The 22,581-nt window shown below is 37.5% G+C and overlaps 1 protein-coding gene across 1 annotated transcript in view; it reads left to right on the top strand.

Annotated features, from left to right (window-relative positions):
• The window catches only part of ITGB8 (integrin subunit beta 8), a 78,816-nt gene that overhangs the window by 9,092 nt on the left and 47,143 nt on the right, over positions 1-22,581 (top strand). The window contains 1 exon segment of the mRNA XM_006779035.2: positions 18,512-18,597. Within this exon segment, the coding sequence (XP_006779098.1) occupies positions 18,512-18,597 (86 nt within the window).

Raw genomic sequence — 22,581 nt, 5'->3', positions numbered from 1 at the left:
AGGGAAAGCTTCATCCTTAGGGCATGAGGTATTACTACTATGCTTCAAAGGGACTTCAGAATATTATGAGGTCAAAACGGAGAAAATAATTAAAAGTTCAAAATTCTACAAAATTAGGTTGTCAGGAAGTACCTTAAGGGGTGCCAAACTAGGGAATGTCGTTCCTAATTGGCTGCTTGAGTGGAGCTAGGAGGCCAGGCTGGCTACAACTAGTGTTGTAAAGGTATTCATTAACTGCAGGAGAACAAAGAATGCAGGAAAGTTTCGGGGTGTGCTGGAATTGCTGTAGGACTGGCTGTTCTAGTTGGAAACAAAGAACTCATTGTGCAGAACTGTATTATTAGCAGAAAAATGATCTAGCTAGTTTCTTAGTAAAAGGAATACCTCCCAAGGTATTGCTCTATTGCAATGGTTCTCAACCTTCCTAATGCTGCGACCCTTTAATACATGAGTTCCTCATGTTGTGATGACCCCAACCATAAAATTATTTTCATTGCTACTTCATAACTGTAATTTTGCTACTTTTTTGAATCGTAATGTAAATATCTGATATACAGGATGTATTTTCATTGTTACAAATTGGACATAATTAAAGCATAGTGATTAATCACAAAAACAATATGTAATTATATATATATTTTCCGATGGTCTTAGGCGACCCCTGTGAAAGGGTTGTTCGACCCCCAAAGGGGTCACGACTCACAGGTTGAGAACCGCTGCTCTATTGTCTTTTTGTGCATTTAGTTTTGATTTTTATGGAATTGAAGTCAAGTAGACCATAATTTGCAAAAGAAAACTTTCTGGAAATGATACCTGGGGCTCAAGTTCCAAGAAAATGTATCTAGAAGACACTAACACTGTAAAACACACCCAAGAAGGGAGTCAGTTTCAGGCATCCTGAATTTTGGTTTAAAAGGAGACACAGAGCATGGAACAGGCTGTTGCTCTCAGAGGGAAGGTGATGGGTGAGTGTGTGGGTGGGAAGAGATTAAAGAACTTCTATGGGTCTATGCATAATAGACATTAGTGTGGTAAGGCCTGGGGCAAGGAGTAGGTTCAGGCTAGAGGGGATCAATGGGGAGGTGATAAATGTTATACTTTAAACAATAAAGATTTTAAAAAATAAAAGGTCTCTTTGGATAAGTGTTTCAACCACAATCACATAGAACCAGAGCACTAAGGTGAGAGCCAATGTACAGAATCACAGTGCCTGACCTCTGAGATTGGTAATGGAAATATGAGGACTAAATCTTATTAGCACGAGTCCTTAATTCAGAGGAGGTAGAATGCTTGATGCCTCTTAAAGGATCCCAGGCCACAGGATGCTGGTGACATCTGATGGAACTAAGATGAGGTGGGAACAGGGGAGGGAGTTCCTAAGCATGTACCTGTGCCCTACTGAGGGCAGCATAGAACAGCTGGAGAATAAAGCCCAGTGCTCCCTGTCAGGGTGCATACAGTGTTGATATGCATATCTAGGGCTGACCTTCAGTTACTTAGAGATCAGCATAGCTTTGATGCCAGGGGTCGCTGCTCTCTGAGAACATGGTTGCAGACTAGATTACCGGGTGATAGACTTGTTAACAAGTAGAAATAGATTTATAGGCATTATGAAAATTCAGATACCGGGGCTTTTTGGACAAATTACTGAATTACTTGGTAGTACAGAAATGTCTAATCAGTTAGAACTATCACTGGGTGTTATATGCCTCTTCCCTACAGTATCAACTTCTAAAATACTCCCCGATAGAATAGCTTTTTTTTTTTCTGCTACACTGGGTACTTAACAATTTTTTTGAGCTTATTTTTTAAAACAAGAAATCCCACATATGGAACCAGGGTTGTCTTGACCCTCTGACTAAATTAGATGCTTCTAGCTCTACGATGAAGAATTCGAGCTCCAACCAGAATTGGGCCTTCAAATTCTGTAGAGCTGCCATAGTGGCAATATGTTAGGGGTCCAGAAAATGCCAAGAAATATGGAATTATACATACTTTGGAAGTCTACCTCTCCAGAATAGTGGCACTCCTATTTATATATGAAAGAATTTCGGTTCTCAAGAACTTTACCCATAATAGCACAAACTCACTTTTCCAGGGCTTTGAGGATGCTGTACAGTAAATGGCCTACAATGGTCCAAATGAGTTGGTTAAACAAGGCAGGCTGCTGGATGTGACCCCCTCCATCCAGAAGATCATAGGAGATATCACATGAATATTAGGAGACTGGCAGGAAATTCCAGAATCTGATAGCATATTACCAATAACATACACACACACACACACACACACACACACACCCATGGCATATTTGGGAAAAGTTCTTTCATTCATTCCCTTTCTAAACTTTTGGCGTGCAAAGGTGAAGCGTGCTGGAAATCTGGGTGTTTTGGGAGTGGTTCAGGAGGTGAGGCCACAGGTGAGAGCACAGAAGGCTAGGAACAGAGTTTGGAGTCTAGTTGTCATTGGGAAAAGAGCAGAGCCTTCCAGGCTAAAAGAAGTAGGTAAACTGGCCTATCTCAGCATGCTCAGTGGATCTATAACATAGGTCTGACAGGGTAGAGAGTTTCTTTATAGCCTCAGTCACAGCGAAGGCATAGCTCCTTTTGACTCATTCAAATATAATCATACTTGATTGTACATATATATTTAAAGACAGCTTGGGAGTCTGTAGCAGAAGTGAAAAGGGTAATTAACTATTGGAAGACAAAAGAGATCTGAAGTAAGAAAACAGGGGTTCAGATAACAAAATTTAGACCTGGAGTACTGGATGCTGGGAGATGATTTCATTTCTCTGAGTGGATTGCTGATGTTTTGCCAGATTTCACTGATACAGCTAATCAGGCTAACTCTCAATAGCAACCTAACAATACTGTGAGATTTCTAACAGACAGCATTTGGGAGCCAGACAGAATAGAGAGGCAATCATGTAATAAAAAGACCTGGCAAATTCCTCAAGTTTTCACTGCCCCTCCCTGTCTCCCTTTGAGGTGACATCCTTCTGTCATCTGTTGTCACAGCACCCTGCCTGGTCCTTTTTGTAGCATATTTGTTAAGGTTCTGTCATATGTCACTTATGCTGTTATTCCATAAGCTTCACAAGATAAGTACCCTATTTTTAATATACTGCATAATGGCATGGTTATAGCAGGTATTAAATAACTACCAGATAATTCATGGATGGATGAATGCTATCCAAATCAATAAAACTTCCAAATTCCTTAAGACGTGGAATTTTCTGCTTTCTATTCCTAGATGATAATGTCTTTTCCTCTTTTGGCCAAATATTTGCCTATTCTCTTCATTGTAATCAAGAAATCTTGTAATAATACTAACAGAGCTGCCCATGAGAATGTGAAAAAGAGTTAAAGTAAAACCCTGGTTATTTAGAGTGCATGTAAAACATAATATTTTAGTTAACTATATCAATGATCATTCATATTTTGACTTTCTTTTGAAAATCTCTTAAAGATGTATTTGTAAAATTTCCTGTCATAGTAAGAATTCAGCCTTAGAGATTTGAAGGAAGTCCACAGTTATCATTCAATCAATAACTCAAAAGGTATTTCTTAAGCACCTACTCAGTACATTTGGCTTGAACTAGTTGCAGTGGGAACGGAGGGGAAGTAAGATTTCACGCAGATTGGAAGGTTGAGCTTGGGGAACTGTGTGAGTAAACAACACAAGAGAGTGATGTGAGGCTGATGTGGGTGGTCTGGACCATTAATGCCACAGGGCTTTAGACTTCTTCTAATTCAGACAGGATATAGGTCAAATGTGTCCTGATGCCAAGAGAGAAACTTTCTCTTTTAAATATTAATACTTAGTTATAATATCTCCTATCTTTAGCAGAGAATTATAGTGTAGAGCTTGACTTGCCCACCAGCACTTCTTACTCCCCATCTGAGTGTGTTTTTCTTTACAGAAGGTGCTAAACATACAGCAACTTCTAGTTTGCTATACATTCTATTTAGTCTATGGTCTGCCTTCTCCCATTAGAATGTGGTATCTGAGCCCAGTCCCTAAACCTGGAGGGAAATATGAACAGAACAACATCTACCTCAATGATATGCCACTTTAAAGGCAGAGATTGGCACTTATATTATAATCTAATAGGTTATATAACATAACTAAAATCCAATAATTGCTAGTTATTTAACAAATAATTTTTCACCAATAAGTGTGTGGAAAGCTCTGGTCTTTGTGTAAAAGACCTTAGGAAACAAAGGATAAAGAACCTCATCCTCATAAGTCTTATATCTTGGATGCAGAAGAAATAAAATAAAAAGTAAACATAATTACTATAATTATGTAGTAGGTTAGAAAATGATATGTACTGTGGGAAATAGTAGAGCAGGATTAGAGGGATAGGTAGGAGCTGCCATTTTAAATGGATTAGACAGGATTGATCTGATTAAGAAAGGGATGTTTGTGCAAAGTTTTGAGGGCAGTGACCAAGTTAGCCTTATGGATAACTGGAGGAGGGGTCAAGAAAAGAGGATATCACAGGATGTAAGATGTGAAACAGGTGGGAGGATGGAAGGACTGGAGGTGGCAGATTGTGGGTGTCTAGATCCTAGAAGAAGTGAGTTAGATTAAAAGACAGGAGGTGATGGTCAGAGAGGGTAATATGGGAAATTGAGATTGTAGAGGGGTTGCAGTTACTGGTAATTACAAGGTCTAAATCTATGATCATGGAAGCAAGTGGTTAAATCAGAGTAGAGGATAAAATAATTGGTGAAGAGAACAAGGAAGTGAGGCATCTAGGTATTGCAAAGATGATCTGCGTATGTACTAAAGTTGCCAAGAACTAACTAGGAGTACTGTTGGAGAGTGTGGTAACAGGCAAAGAGTGAAAGTTCTCTAGAAATGAGAAGGCATCATCCTGGGGCAGTAAATGCCTGCAATAATTCAGAGTTCTGGGCAATATGACCTGAGTACAGAGTGGGAAAGCTGGGAGGGTTTAGAGATGAGAGAGGCAGAAAACCCTGGAAGTGGCAGTGAGAGCTAAGGAGGGCAGCTACCTGCCTCCAGGTCCAGTGTCCTGAATGCTTGGGGAGACACATCAGCCATTATTCATGAAGTCAGCAAGGGAAGCCCCGACCTCAGGGGAGAGCCAGGGTTCATCAGAGCAAGAAAGAATGGGAAAATTAATAGGAAATTAATACAGGGAATTCTTCTGGAAATGGACTATGAATTTTGGAGAGGACAAGGAGGAGATTCTAGATTGTAAAGGAGTGTAGATGGGGGAAGAAGAGCCATCTAGGGATAGAGTATGTGGGGGAAATTAGGGCATCTGCAAGTCTCAGACTCCTTGAAGGGACTGGCGTAAACGTATAGAAGAGAGATTAGTCTTTGTGGACTCAAGGTAGACAGTGGTAGTGAGGCTCTGAGTGCTAAGGGGGAAGGGCAGGTTCTGGGGCTTGATCTGGATTCCTGTCTGAGGAAGGTAGGAGGTCTGAGGAAGCCTACTTTAGTTCTGGTTTGACAGGGTTCACTTTACCTGATCTGCCGATCTGTCGAGTGGGAGATGGGTTTCTTTGAATGCCTTGGGATCCCTGACTCCAGATGATGAAGCTGACTGCCTGCAGAAGTGCACAATACCTGGGGATTATTGTGAATCTAGTGGCACAAACCAGCAATATTTTAGAAGTGAAAGGGTTTACCGAAGACTACCTAAGAACTACCTACCTCTTCCTGGGGGAATTTGCTTCTTGCTAAATATAGTTCCATATGTGTAATATGTAAATTATATACACATGTGCAAACACACAACTAAATAAACAAAACAAAAATCATTAAGGAACATAATAAAAAATAACTATATTTCAATGTAGAATGTAAAGATCACAACACAAATTTTTTAAAAGTGGAGAGATCACCTACATTTGAAGGGAGCAGAAAGGAATTGATGGCCAAGATATGGAAGTGAGATAAGTATCTAAATTGCATGCTGAAGAACTGGAAGGACTGTAATACAGGCAAATGCCCAGAAGGCAGAGAGAGGAGGCACACATATTGTTCAGGATATAGGGCATTAGGGGAGAAGTGAAAGAGAACACAGAGTTAGATATAGGTAGATTTGTTTGAACTTTACTATTCAGGTGGCAGGAAATAAATCACCAAAGGCTTTTTATTGTTTAGTGGGGTAGTAATGTGACATATTAAGGACAGTGTATCAGGGAGTGAATCTGGCACTAATGCATATATTGAATCCTAGTGGTAGATGACCAAGGTAAAAGGCTGTGAGAAGTTGTTACAATAAACTAAGGGAGAGATGAATGTAAAGAGATCTAGATAAAAGTAAAGAAGTCTTGGTGATTCACAGGTTGTTGGGATTATGGTATAGGGATGAGTCAAGGTTCACCACAAAGATTTAAAGCAGAATAACCAGAAAAATAACATAATTAGCAGAAATGTCAGTGAAGTCAGGAAGAGCTACAGATGGCTAGGAAGATGGTTTTTACCTGAGACTTACAGATTTGGAAGTTCTAGTGAATCTAAGTGGAAATTCCAGCAGATTGAGAATTCAAGCCAGCAACTTGCATGAGACTTTGGAACTACAGATACTAATTGGTGATCATGTGCAAGAAGATGAGACTTACTAGTAGTCATGTTAATTCATGATGCCATCAAGGTGTAGTCTAGAGAGATGGAAAAATAGTCAAAGATATAAGATGATTAGTTATGAGAATGGAAGAAGTGATAGAATGTCTACCCACTGTTAAAAGATGGAGGATATTTAAACATTGCTAAATGCTAGCTGCTAAATAAAATTAGGAAATCATTGGTGGCCTTTGAGTGAGTGATTCACTAAACAGATAGAGGGAATGATATTAGAAAAAGGGAAAACTCTTTTCCCTCTGAAAAGAGAACAAAGACAATTTTAAGTTTGTTGTGTGTTTTTTAAAGTTATTTAGACATTCTGGGTAATACAAAGGTATGATTAGGACCATATCTTAAGTATTCAGACTTGGTAGAAGTGTTTGGGGATTTGAGGAGAATTAGAATAACTGAATGTGAGAAATGATGATGGAAAGTCAACGAGGTGAAGAAAAGCAAGGCCTCGGGGCTAAGTGAGATAAGAAAGGAATTTGGAAGAGACACAATCCTTAATATGCCCATGACAGTACCCCATAAAGGCAGCTTCAGATGCTAAGATGTATGCCGTTGCATCACCCCATTTGTGTCTGACCTACTTCTGTTCATTCAACTTCATGTTTAGAATTATTGGGTCAGGAGCCTTCCTTCTGTCCCAAGCTGTGGCTCCTCTTGAATTTTTCGCTCATTCTGCTTTTCTTTGGCCTTTGGACCTAAGAACTCTTTCATGGTTTCATGATCCAGTGGCCCCTTTACCTCATGAGAACTCCCCACCACCATCCTTCACCTCAAGAATTCCTAAGGTGAAGGTAGTATGAAGAGGGCATAATCTGGATAATCACATGGCATCTAGTGAGGCAGAAAACCCATCAGCAAAGTGATGAATACATTGTAAATTTTAGCAAAGTCTCTGGTGATAACAAAGATGGAAGAGCATGTTAAATATGATCTTTGAACTTTAAAGAATAGAGGTTGATACTTTGGGGAGGTAGGGCAGGGGAATAACTCTATAAGCAGCCAGTGAGAACAAGGAGACTAAAGCATTGGTTGAAGATTTACCCAAACAATAATGAACTCTGACAAAGCTGAGTTTTGATGGAGAAATAGGAGTTGGACTGTTTTGGGAAATATGAATAATATGGAACAAGAATTCTATAGTATAATATGGACTAAAGATTAGTTCATGATATAGTGTCAATAATAAATGTCCTGAATTAACCACTTCTATGGTGGTTTCGGAAGAGAATATCCTTGGTCTTAGGAAGTAAAGGATGATGGAGTAAAGCATTGGAAATTTATATATTTGTATAAGCAAGTACCTAGTAAAATTCCAGCCAATTAAATGGGGCAATTATTATTAATAATTTAAAGTATTATAGAAGATTAAATTTCTATCATAAAATATTTAGGTAATAATCTTTTTATTATAATTCAGAATTTCCTTTGTCTGAGCCCAAAAGTAAAATTTAAAATACTGATTTAAAACAAATTTGAAATAATTTAAATCAATAAACTGCATCTACTTAAGGTATCAATCAATGGATTTTGATAGATGTGTGGATGGACCTAGAAACTACCACCACAGTAGGCATACAGAACAATTCCATCCCAAAAAAAGTTTGCTTGTGCCTCTTTGCTGACAGTGTTAAAACATAAAACAGTAAATGAGTCTGCATTACTGGGCAGCTGGTATACCTAGCAGAGAGGGTTTTGATGGCCTTTTAAAATAAACCTTTCATATTTTAAATACCTTGCATCTAAAAATATTTCCATAAATTAAAAAGAATTGCTCATGCTATAAAGCACATGTTGTCCACCCATCATGTCATTTAACTCACACTCTATTTTTTTAAAAATATGTCTTTATTGATTTCGGAAAGGAAGGGAGAAGGAGAGAGAGAAACATCAATGATGAGAGAGAATCATTGATTGGCTGTCTCCTGCATGCCCCATGGGGATTAAGCCCACATCCTGGCCATGTGCCCTGACCAGGAATTGAACTGTGATCTCCTGGTTCATAGGTCTGAGCCATGCTGGCAGGTCTCACAGTCTACTTTTTAAAATGTTTTTACAACTCAGTGGATGCATACAGTACATGAACAGGGGGAGCATTTTCCCTACCTCATCAGCAAGGAAACAGAACCTCAGCAAAGTTAAATTATGAAGCCAAGGTCAGAGGACAGGCAGAGAATAGAACAAGCTGCCTGCTGCCCTTTCCAGATTTGGCTTCCAGTGCAGAACTGGAAATTCACAAATGGAAACAGCAACTACAGACATCATTTCAAGTGCTTCTGCCTAATTAACATGCAGCCCAGAGCCATCCCCTGGCAAGAGGATGGGGAAACACAGTTGTAAATGGAGAAGTGCTCCCCCATACTGAGCAAGTGCCAACCAATCTAATTCAGGCAGTGGGTGAGATGTTCAGGCTGGGGCTTTGGTGTTAAAACTCAAAGTTTCCTTGTGCATGGAAACAAAATGAATTCGAAAAGGGCACTGAAGCATTTAGGGAGGTCTTTGGCACTGAAGATAGAAAATAATTCTACGGGGAGAATCTAACATCTTCATCTATAAAGTGGGACTGATGAGAGAGAAAATAACGACATGCTACTTGTGTGAAAGAATTATCTTGACCTAAATGGGAATTATTATTGAGTCAGCACTTAAGAACTTATAATAGTACAATTAGCAAGGGTTTTAAATCACACTTTGGTATAATTATCTTTATGGTATTTCCTATTGCATATAGTGTTAAAGGGAAAAAAAAGGGCTCTAGTCAGAACTGGGTTCAAACTTGGTCTCTGTACTTACCAGCTTTATGACTTTGGGATGGTACTTGGCCTAAGCTTTAGTTCCCCATCTGTTAAATGAGCATAGTAATGCTTTCTTCATTGGATTTTCACAAAGGTTCAATGAGATAATACATATAAACTGCTTAGAACAGGCCCCAGAGTAATTACTTAGTAAATTATTATTTTTTATTCTCTCTAATTTAACCTATTGTATATATAAATTTGATTTTCAAATGGCAGAGTAAATATAAAGACCTTTCTGGTCTTTCAAATGTAATTACAGGAAAACCAAATGCTAAATGAACTAAAATTCACTTTAGGTTTTAATTTATTTATTTTACTTAGAACAAGTCTTTATGATATAGGGCATTCCTTTGCTGCTCTAATCAGTGCACACCTGTGATGCAACTTCAGCTTTAAAAAATATAATGTAGAAAATGCATTTTTACTATCCTGAGGTATTTCTTTTACCTCCTTAGCTATGGCATTTGTGGTTTTGACATGAATTGCGGTGTGATTTTTTTTTTGGGGGGGTGGGGTGGGGAGGAGAAAGGACATTCATACCTGCCAAGAGTCGGAGAGGAAAATAGGAAGAGCCCCTGGAACTCTAGTATGTGAGATTAAAAACATTATTCAGAGCAACAGAGTGGGAAACCGGTGAATACTTTGGCTTTTATAAAAAGGGAGTGTGCCTCATAAACAGGACAGTTGGAATGTATGGAAAAGTTCCAGTTAAAACAAGACACAAAGCACATGACTAATATTGCTTTTCCAAGTTAGACAAATGCAGTTTTAACCAGACTTTGCCTCAGGGGGGACTCCAGAGCCCTCCCTGAATCTTGAGATTTTGATCCCTTTTGAAGTTCCAAGTCCGAAGTTATACTGAAAGGTGCTGTGTTTTGACCCCCTTCTTTCTTCCTGCATTTCTCCCACTTTCTCCCAAATTCCCACCAGGTGAGTGAGGGTCAGAAGACAAGCTGATGTGCTCAGGTAAAGGAGCAACTGCAAAACTAAACGTGACCCTCTTCAGGGATGGTTATTGTTGTATGTTGGATACCTGGTTGGCCCACCAAGAGAAACTACATTGTCTAGGAAATAATATAAACTGCAAAGTTATTTTCATACGTAAATGGCAAATATTCTTAATACTCTTTTATCTCTTCCTCATATCAATGAATATATATTAAGGTATAGATAGCATGTACTCTAAGAACAAACAAATTTTAACCAGGTTTCAGCATGATACCTATCCTTCAAAACCTGTCAGGCCCTCCTTAATATGAAGAGACTTCTTCATCACTAACTGGCATTCTCTTTCTCCTGTCACATTTCCTGTCACCTCCGTATGGAGGTGTATACCTGCTGTACAGTATAATTAATAGTTCCCCCTTTCAACTGTTCTCATGCAAAGCATGAGATATATAGTCATCCAGTGTATGCTGCAAAGTTTATTAGGTAGTATGTAAATGAATAACAAATGAGCACCCTTCTTGGGATGGCCTGTTTGAACACAAACGAGTGTCATTAGTGGTTTCTCAGTGATTCTTATTGTAAATTCCGTCATGAACAGCGTTTTGATTTATGCCATCCCAGCCCACTTTAAGTTCTGATTCAAGTCGGGACTGCCCCAAACAGGGCAGGGCAGACGGATGGAATGTGCAGTGGTGCCTCAACATTTCTTAACCTGCCCAATATTAAAAGTAGTGTTTTCCCTCTTTACTTCCCAAAAACCTTTATGCCATGCATAAAATCCTCCTGGACACTCATGAATTTTTTGCTATGTAACAAGGGAGGTTGAAACTTGTCTCTGAAACATAAAGATCTATAATAATAAAAGCATAATATGCTAATTAGACCGGATAACCTTCTGGATGAAGCCGGGGCTGCGAGGGAAGCCTAGGTCCTGGGTGCCTGCTGGTGGCCAGAAGGAAGCCTGGGTCCTGGGTGCCAGAGGGAAGCCGGTGCTGGCAGCCAGGGGAAGGAAGGCCTACTCTTGCACGAATTTCGTGCATCAGGTCTCTAATTACATATAATAAAAGCCTAATAAACCTGGTTAGTGAGAGGAAAGATAAAGTGCTATTTCTTAACATTGGTATCATATGGAAGTTCTCAGAAAGAAATTACTCAACCTTATGTGGGGGAGGGAGGGGTCAATTGAAATTTGATTTAGATCTGAGCAATAAGGGGAAAAAAGCAAATGCAATTATATTGCTTTGTCCAATAAATGGGTTTTGGAAATGAAGATTATTTTAAAATTTAAATAATCAAGAGTTAAAAACCTAAGAAATTAAACTGCCAACTTGATCTCAACTTAGGATATCATTTATTCATCAGACATTTCTTGAGTGTGTTTCAGGCACTAGGGTCAGATTCTGGGCCTAAAGAATACACATAAGCACCTTTCCTCCAAGAACTGCCAGCCTAGTAGCCTTACTTTTCCAAGGAAAGAGAAAAAATGAAAAACAACAACAACAAAAACCACCTCTTCAAAGTGTATGGTCTGTTTTGTGTAAAGTAATGTTCTGCTTTAAATTTGTAAAAAAGCATTTACGTTACTCCTGCTCAAGTCTTCCCCTCATTATCAATACTTGGGAGAATTTTCCTTACATCAGAAACAGTTCTGAGACACAACCCAGAAAGGGGGCAGCAACTCCATGATGATGTGAGTGGCTCAGACTCCTTTACCTTTTGCCACCCTTAGCATTAGCTTCCAGGAGAAAGGACCTCTTGGGTCTGAAGATGGCTATTGCTGGTCTAGACATAACTTCCGGACAACTGGTGCACTATCCCCAGTTGCTCTGAGTTCTGGCCATTAATAGCCCAGAGCTGCCACCTTCTCCAAAGAATTGGCCTTCATCAAAGCAAGCCACATGGCTCAGGGATGTCTGGAGTTTAACCCATCCTCACCTTCTAGCTCTCCTCCACCCCCTGCCTGCTCCAAAGTAGCACAACATTGTCATACCATTTGTGCTCCAAGTTCTGGGTGGAATCAGGGCTGAGGCCCACTTCAACTGCAATTACATCTTTGCTTGGCACCTTGCCCAGTCCTGACCTTCTTACCTCACTTCCCTTTTCAATAAATCACTTGTCAATAATCTCTATCTCAAGTTCTTCCTCTAGGGAGGTAAGACAATGAATGTTTCTTATGATATCCTCATTCCCTCATCTTTCCTTCTGAGTCCCTATATAAGAACTGAACATAATTATACCACCATCTATTCCTCCAAATACAGCTTTAGACTATCAAACCTAATCTCTAGAATAGCTAACAGAAAAGACAAGAAACAAATCCAAGCTGCTTTCCTCTAAACATAAATATGAGTGTATATTTCTCAAGTCCAAGTAGAGGCTAAATTATTTAGATAAACTGGTTTTCCCCATAAAGATATCATTTTCATTTTCATGAGCCGAATGCTTACTTGCTACAAGTTTGAAACAAATGATATGGTAGAGAAGAGGAATACTCCGCTGAGTAGTACTTTTTGAATGTATAATTTTATAGCAAACTACAATAGTTAAAATGAATTTTTCAATTAATTGTATATGAACATAGATGAAATATGCATTTGTTGCAAAAAATATTTTAGTAAGCTGAAGTTTTGCCACAAATACATTAATTTAGTTATATCTGCTTCTTTGTCTATTTCAACAGTAAAATTATATTTCATATATTCTGAATACTAGGTAAAAGAGCAAATGAAAATGCTAATAACTGAAGAATGCAGTTTTGTATTATGTTTATATGAAGTTCAAGGAAAAATAAGTAGGAGGAAGAGAGAAATACCAGAGTTATCCTATTTCCTTGTTCCCTGTGTTTTGAGATACTGCCTCAGGCTCTATCTTCCTCTTAATCCATCTGGAGATCTTCAGAGCTTTCCACCTTTCCTTCCAGGCCCCTTTCCTTAATCCTTATTAAAATTGAATGCCTTTTATTTCCTGTGCCTACTTTTTCAAGAAGTATCCCCAACCACCCCTCCCCTCCCTATGTTTTTGTAGGGGCTTTTAGGAAACAGTTCCTCAATCAAAATGTGAAATAACTAGGTAATGGCAAATTATCTATTTATTCGTTGTGATTTTTTAAATCAAATGATAGCATATATTAAATTTCTGTATACAAGAGAGCTTTTAATACTCAGGCAATATGTTTTAAAGGTTTCTGTAAAATGTACATGACCATGATACACATCAAGAGCCAGGAATATCCAAAGTTATACTTCAAACTTTATTCTATTTGTGGTCGATCTGCCTAGTTTTGAATTCTATCAAAGTATATTATGGACCCATTATAATAGTGCTTACTTTGTTGTTGTTTTCTCAAGGAAGTAGCTTTTATAATTACCCAAGTTTAATTTAATTTGTAGAGTAAATGTAATTAGGAAGAGAATACTTCCTGAGGAAAAGTGCATTTCTTCTTTTTTCACAAATCATTCTGTCTAGGAGTAACAAGAGAATTTTGAATGATTTATTCTTAATATCAAGGACTACAGTATTCATCATTTTTAGTTGTTCCTTCTTCCAGTTAACTGTGGAGATCCTTTAAATTTTGCTGAAATTTTATGGCATCAATTTTAGAACCGAAAAACATTAAAAGTGTTTCCTAAAACTTTCACTGATCTGATCACTTGATTTACAGAAAGATCCCAATCTAAACATTGAACCTTCTATTGTCTTTAAATTTTTTTTGTCCATTTTCTTCCTCCTTTCACTTCTATGGATTAAACACTCTTAAAATAATATGAATAAGCCCATCATCTAAATTAAAGAACATCCAAGAAAGTGTCATGAGTACACAGTTTCTCAATTTTTGTTTATTCTATCCTGTTAACAATGGGTATTTATGATACCTCATGAAATAAGTTAAAGAAGTCATCTCACATAAGCCCTAAACATTTAACTCTGGGAAAAAAATCAAAAATTATTCAGATTAAGTCAATGTTCACTTTGCAAATTGTGAACAAAATGAAGGTGTTCTAAGACATTTTCAGAAATCCAATTATAGTCAATAGTCGTGCCAAAATTTTACCTGTGATAGATTGGACTGATGTGTGTATACCTGACTAAGTTAGATCTTAAGAATCATTTTTAAGTAACTAAAATACAGTAACTTTTACCTTAATAACTATTTTTATATATTAGTTATATTTTTAAACTTTTGCCTTTATGACCCAAGTGACTTTATTTTAAAGACAGCCAATTACATTTACAACAAACTTAAAGACACATAATGCCTTCTTTTTTTAAAAGCCAGAATTAAATACACATTTATGTATGAATCTATGTATATATCCAATTAACTCATATATTAATTATAATAACACTACAATAGTCCCGTTACTGAGTGTCTACTATACCATATGTGCTATTCTTGGCATGCATATACTTGCTTATTTCATCTCCTATTGGTATTTTTTATAAGTGGTTAGCCCAGTGATACTGTGGAGGAAATGGAGCCCCAGCGAATTTAGGTAACCAGCCTAGGGGCACATAGCTACTATGGAGCAGTGCTATGAAAATCTGGAACTTTGTTCCCAGTATTCATTTAGCAATACTATCTCATCACATTTGTTACCTCCAGTTGTAACAAAATGAGAGAAAAGCAAGACTCACAGCCCATGCTTATGAAGGAATAAAATTATTCAGAAAGTACAAACATATTGATGATATGATGTTAAATCCTCCACTGATTTCTGTCAAGGCAGCACATTTTTTAATGACATGTGATTTGTGAGGCACTTAGGACTTGAAAAAAAAGTGCAAAAGAGGGTTCTAAGGTTTTGTGGTTTAAAATATTATCCTTCTGCTTCCATTGGCTTAAGAATTTCCAGTACAATCCATTTTAAAAAACTATCCTTAATGAAAACACGGTGCTAGAACATAAAGAACAAGGTCTTTAATGCACAACACAGGACAAATACTGGACAAGAAGCTCCCACTGTCCTAGAGGGAAGAAGAACCACTCAGGCACACCCTCTAATGAAGTGTCAGCAATGACAGCTGCTAGAAACCAGCCCTGGAAAGTCGCCTTTCTGTGATGTTGACTCAGGGATGGGATGAACTGAGTAGACCCAGAGGCTGATGACAAACTGCCAGTGTCAGTAAACAGAAGTCATACATCGATGTGTGGGCAGTGTAAAGCTTTCTATTTGCACAGAAGTGTGTGTGAGAGAGACAGGTACACACACACACACACACACACACACACACACTCCTAACACCTAGTAACAAATAGTCCCATAATAGCATATCCATTTAGTGTAAAGAATTGCTATAATTAGTGTAACATTTTTGTGTTAGGTTTTTACTTAATTGCATGTTTTAAAGTTCAAAAAAAATTCCTTAAAATGCTATTTACCAAAGTGTATCTGGCTTGTCTTCTGCAAATTCTAACCATGACATTCTACAGCAACAACATTTGACACTATTCCCCTGGAGTTCAATTTATGGCCTTCCTCTAGTTCTGCAGAACCGTAAGGCCTACCCACCTCCTCCATATCCATTTATGGGATCAATTTCTGGTAGTTCTGTAGACTCTGAGAAATGTCAGCTTTTAAACCTGGAAAGTATTGACAGAACCACAGTCTCTATCCCTCATAGCCCTCATCCTTAGGTGTCTAACATTTCAGAACAGAGGTCGGCCTAGAGCTTTTTAAAGGACAAAGCCAGAAAGCAGAATACAAAGAAAACACATTTTTGTTCATATATTCATTATTTACCTCATGTGCTATGGAAGTGGGAGCCTAACTTGAACTTGAATTTGGGTTGACCTAGGACAGAGTGAGAAAACCATTACAAACATGAGGAGCAGAGCTGTAGGATCTGCTGCTTCCTTCCAGGAGATTGCAATCTTAACTGCCAGAGCAAAAGTCCTACTGAGTCAGTAAAAGGCTTGGTCAAGTATGATCTGCAATGACCTTAATTCCTTGTTCCAATTGGGTTAAGCTTAAGGGTTGTAAAGAGTTGGTAAAGGTCAAGTTGGGTCTGCAAATGTGCTTGATTTATGGACTTAAATTGGTTTTCTTTCTGGAAACAAGTAAGAAGGTCACTCCCTCTTCTGACTACTTAAAAAATAAGCATCTTTTACAGTTTTGCACTAAGCCAGTTGGAAGGATTTTAGGCTATTGGACTCTTCCTAGTTACTAGTAGATGGCCACACTGGTAGTAAAGGGAGGCCAAAACAGTATTTATTTTTTGTCCTTTGAATTCCAGGCCAGTGCATCTATATTAGTGAAGAAGTTTTAGATAATGTATTTTAAAAGTTGATATAAAGCCAAGGACAAAGGGTGCAAGGGGATACAGAGAGGAGATAATAGAACAGCAGGGATGTTAGGGAAGGATACTTGCAGCGTAACTCATTGCTATCTTGGGAGTTACAGGGAAGAGTACTCACTACCACCCCAGTTAGCACCTCTCTGCTATGATTACTCTCCTACAGTTTCTCTCTCTTCTCACTGCAAACACCGACGCCATACCATCTCCAGGTCTGAACTGTTTTTAGCCCTGTTTTCTAGAATGTTTGGGGCAAGCTGAAAAAGAAGAAAAAGAGAAACCAACTGGATGGGGACAGCTAGATACTTAGTGGGCTCTATTCTCTTTCAAACCATCATGTCCATGTGTGACTGTGCATGCACACAGTCTTCTTTCATGCCTATTACATTTTTAAAAGAAACAGGCACAGATTAGAAGAAACAAAGAGGGATGGCAAAAAGACATACTAGATATCACTGCCTCAGGGGAACCGTCCCTCTAAAGCAGTGATGGGGAAACAGGAGATATCTGTATACTATTAACAATAAAAAAATATTTTTAAAAATAAAAATAAAGCAGAGTGAGCATCTCCTCACTATGTTCATAGTGCTCTGATGGTCTTTCCCTTGTGCTTATCACATTGTGTTTCACTGTCTGCTTATATAGTTCTCTTCTCACCTGCACTGTGAGGTACTTACAGCCAGCATGTCAATGCTATTTACTGTGTGCCTGTGAGTGAGTTGGACAGTATGCTGTGGTTTCCAGTGTCCTTGGGATATTTCAGAGTAAACAGTAAAGGATAGAATGTAGGAAGCATGTAGGGATAATATAAAAAGGATGTGGCTCTGGCTGGTTTGGCTCAATGGATAGAGCATTGCCCTGTGGATTGAAAGGCCCCAGGTTCAATTCTGATTAAGGGCACATGCACTGGTTGCAGGCTTGATCCCCAGTAGGTGGTGTGCAGGAGGCAGCCAATCAGTGATTCTCTCTCATTATTGATGCTTCTCTCTCTCTCTCCCTTTCCCTTACTCTCCAACATCAATAAAAAATATATTTTTTAAAAAAGGATGTGATTATGCCACTAAAAACTCATAATAAAGTAATTTATGACTCATTATTATATTTTATGTGTTTAAGTCTATAATGATGAGCCTCTTTCTAATGGTGTACGTAGTTTGTGGCTAGAGGAACAAAGGTAAATATTTTCAAAGCACAATTATGTTATTAAAATGTCACAGCCAAGTGTGGGTATCTATGGAAAAGTGAATTGGTCATGAATTAAATTGGTCCAGTCAGAGCAATTAAATGAACTAAAACAACTCATTCATTTTAACCATTTTACCTTTAAAATACTGAATCATATTTGATTCTGTTATCCTTCAAGTCAAAATAATCAATATTAACACAAATTAATTATAATATATGTCCTTCAAGATTATTTCTCAGGAACGTCATTCACTATGACTCAATGTGGATTTTCCTGTTGAGATTGAGGTCTGTAATTGATTATTCTTACAGGAAAAATTCTAGATCCAAAAACACCTCATTGGTTCAGATAATATAAATACCGTGAAACTTCAACACATTAAACATTTTGAAGGGTCCTCCTCTATTGGAGGAGAATTCAAGCCAAACCCCAAAACCTAGCTAAAATCGTATTTCTATCACTCTTATTTCCCCCAAATAATAACTATCCAGAAAATTAATAGCAATGAGCAGGTTAACTCCTCCCAAAAGAAGTTGTGTATTTTTTGATGTCATGAACTTAAAACTATTGTCATCTTATTTCAGTTTTCAAAAAACATTTTGGTCTAGAACTGTATATACTTCCCAGTAGGAAAATAAGCCATAACCCCTCATTTTGTCTTCCATTTCAGAAAACAGCAGATGTGCATCTTCGAATGCAGCATCCTGCACCAAGTGCCTTGCGCTAGATCCAGAATGTGGATGGTGTGCTCAAGAGGTGTGCCTAATTTTTTTTCTTTCTTTGTTCTTTTTTTTTTCTCTTTTCTGTTTTTCTCACAATTGCCCTTTTCTCTAGCATAATTTCATTGCCCTGAAACTCCGTACCTTGAAGGTGTATCAGGAAAACGATACTGATGAGCATCAGGAAAATTTTATTTGGTTTTATGCCTGGAAACAGCATATCTGGCTGAATATAAAGTATAACCTTTTTATTAGGAAAATTATGGTAATTTTGAAATGAAGTGCAAACCATTTTATGTTTTCCATCTGTTCTATAGAGAAAATTGGCAAACACAGCTAGTAACTTTTGCTTAGGTCAGAAGGCTTTGTGTGAAATTCTTGTTGCAGCTTGGGGCATTCGGTTATATATCCAAGTTGGATCGTTGTCTTGTACTTGCTTATTAAAAAGCAAGCTAATTTATTGGTAGGTTTCATTTGTTTTATTTGCAATACATGGAGATAAGTTATTTACCCTATCATAACATTGTATATCAATTCTTTAGTAATTTATGGAAAATGGGGTGCTTTTCTTTTGACATGTGATAGTGTGTACATTTAAATTCTGTGGCATAGAAAATAATTAAGAAATATTTATTGTTAAAAATTTGTGTTTTACATCCTAACAAGAGAAACATATCCCAATAACTTCTTAGTAAAATAATTATAATGTATTCCTTCTCTAAAGTAGTTTTGTGGGTGCTGTTGGTAATCTCTAATTAGAACCACCTATTACATAAGTTGTAATGAAGAAGCCATCTGCTAATTTGGGGTGAGACTGCGTAGGTAATTTTGCATTTATTTATGTAGCCCCTGAGAATTAGAACAGATAGATCTTTAATGGCCTTTTGCTTGGGATGAAGAGAAACGTCTAGCTTTACTTCCTCTGATCTAGCTCAAAACCTGCACCTACCATCATCTTTCCAACCTCTCCTAGTACTGCTTGTTCTTATGCATCCCCAAGGAGGAAAAAAGAAAGGTGAAGGGTAGCAAAAGATAGTGGATGTTATTTTCTTTCATGAAGCAAGGCAAGAAAGTGGTAGGGAAGGGGTTCATGGAACAGTAGCCATGTCTGAAAGTAAGTGCCCCTCCTACTGACAGCCTCAAGGCTTCTGAATGTGGCCTGGGTTTTACCAGTGACAAAATCGGATGTCACTCCAAACTAGAGTTTGTCTGTCAAGAATGCGTCAGAGCTTGATGTTTCCTGACCCTAACCCAATACTCCGTTTTACATTTGTACTGTATCAATAAGGAAGATCCTTAGAGTCATGGAGTTTGGGCCAACTTGACATCAGTTGCTGAGAACTTTAGTGTATGTAGTTTAGAAGAACTTTCAAAAGATGGTTTGGAAATCCAGTTGTCAGCTAAATGCACCATGCCAGCCATATAGAAGGTCTAGTTCCAAAGGGTTCCTCTCCATCTCACACCTCTGCTGGCACAAAAACTCTGGAGAGTCACAGTTATGTGAGTTGCAATGTCAGTCCTGCCAGGGGAGGAGGGATTTTGGGTATTCAGAGGAATGGCCGTTCAAATGCAAGGAGGTAAGCCAAGGGAAGAGGTGGGTGGCTGCCAGGTCAGAGAAGACAAAACCTGTTTATGCTCTTGACCAAATCCCCATAAAGGGATCTCAGAAAATACTCAGAAATGAATTGGCTGTTCATGTCCCAAAATATTCTATGTACTGAAGGGTAGTCTACGGTAATTTAGAGGTTGAAAAAGCAGGCTCTGAAATGAGATCGCCTTGGAAACCAATCCCAGTTCCATCAATTTCTAACCATAGTACCAAATTAACATGTCCTCTGAACCTCAGTTTTCCCTAGCTTTAAAATGGAAATAATAACTGCACTTATGACACACTGTTGTGAGGATTAAGTGAAACAGTATGCGGGAAGCATTTGGCAAACAAACATTGCTTAAGAAATGGGAGTTGTTATTATAAGAACTTCGGTGAAACTCTGGAGCAATTCATTCAGGCTTGGGAAAATCAGAATTGCCTGTGTTAAGAACACAACCCTAGTTGAAGCAACCAGTATTAGGACTTGGCCACTAGCCACATCATTAACAGAAGGAGCTGTCCACTCCTACAGGCTGACCTGACATCACCAAGAGAAAGAATGCAGTGGTTGGTTTTGAAAGATCGCCCACCACTTAGGTATGCATGCAACTGATGCCTATTATTCCTCAATCAGCAGGGTAGAGGGACAGAGAAGGAAGATGTGTTTTATCTGTTCTTAAGCCTGGCTTATATGATTTTCAAAGCTGGTCAAAGTAAAAGAAAAGCTGGAGGAATGCATTACCATCAAACCAAGAAATGTATTACAAGAAATGTTAAAGGGACTTCTTCAAAATAAAGAACAAAAAAATTTAAAAATATATGAATAAGAAAATGTCGCCAAGAAAACTCTCACTGACAAAGGCAAACACATAATAAAAGCAGTAGTTCAACCAACACTAAGCCAGTACAAAGGTTAAAAGGCAAAAGTAGGAAGATCGTATGTAATTACAATAGTAAATTAAGGGATACACACAAACACACAAAAGAAGGTAGAATGGATTGAAAAAAAAAACATAAACATGTAGGGGGTGAGTAAAAATGGTAGTGATTTTAGAATGTGTTTGAACTTAAACTACTGTTAACTTAAAATAGACTGCTATAATCATAGCTTGGTATATGTGAAGCACATTGAAACCACAAACCAGAAATTTACAAGAGATATACAAGAAATAAAGAGAAAGCAATCCAAACACAACACTGCAAAAAGTTATCAACATACAAGGGAAGAGAGCAAGAAACTAAGAAAATAAGAGAACTACAAAAACAATCAGAAAACTATTAATAAAATGGTAATAAGTACATACCTATCAATAATTACCTTAAATGTAAATGGATTAAATGGGCCAGTCAAAAGACAAATGGATAAAAAAGAAATGGTACCTACAGGGTATCCCAAAAAATGTATATATACTTTAATAGCTGACTCAATTACATTTTGAAAATGAAATGTATTTTAAGAAACACTGCCTTTATAATTATTCAAAGTGTGTATACATTTTTGGGACACCCTGAATATACAATAAAATATTACTCAGCCATAAAAAGGATGAAATTGTACCACTTGGGACAACATGGATGGACCTAGAGGGTGTTGTCTTGGGTGAAATGAGTCACAGTGAAGGACAATTACCATATGAATTCACTTATATTTGGAACCTAAAAAGCAGAATAAACAAACAAAGCAGAAACAAACTCATAGATACAGAAACAAACTGATGGAGTGGTTTTGAGGGGCTGGGTGAAGAAGGTGAAGGGATTAAGAAGTACAAATTGGCAGTTACAAAACAGTTATGGATGTAAGTACAGCTTAGAACAGTGATAGCGAACCTTTTGAGCTCACGTGTCAGCATTTTGAAAAACCCTAACTAAACTCTGGTGCCGTGTCACATATAGAAATTTTTTGATATTTACAACCATAGTAAAACAAAGACTTATACTTTTGATATTTATTTTATATATTTAAATGCCATTTAACAAAGAAAAATCAACCAAAAAAATGAGTTCACGTGTCACCTCTGACACGTGTGTCATAGGTTCACCATCACTGGCTTAGAATATAGTCACTAATATTATAATAACTATGTATGGTATCAGGCTTATTAGAATGATCACTTCACAAGTTATTATAAATGTCTAATCAGTATGTTATACACTTGAAACTAATATAACATTGAATGTGAACTGTGATTGAAAATAAAATTTAAAAAGTTTAAAGAAACTTAATTGGTATCTATTTTTCTTCAGTATTCATGCCTGAAGCTAAATTAATTATCAGTTTGTTATAAACACTTTAGCTAAGAGACTCTTAAGACCTGAATAAAATTAAACCTATGACCATATAGTAGATATACATATATATATTTATGTATATATATATATTTATGTATACATATGTCTAGTTATTTCACTAGTTATATATTATTTCACTAG

Source organism: Myotis davidii, unplaced genomic scaffold (assembly GCF_000327345.1).
Source record: "Myotis davidii unplaced genomic scaffold, ASM32734v1 scaffold168, whole genome shotgun sequence".
NCBI classification, from domain to species: domain Eukaryota; kingdom Metazoa; phylum Chordata; class Mammalia; order Chiroptera; family Vespertilionidae; genus Myotis; species Myotis davidii.
This window is presented reverse-complemented; position numbering and strand designations above follow the sequence as displayed.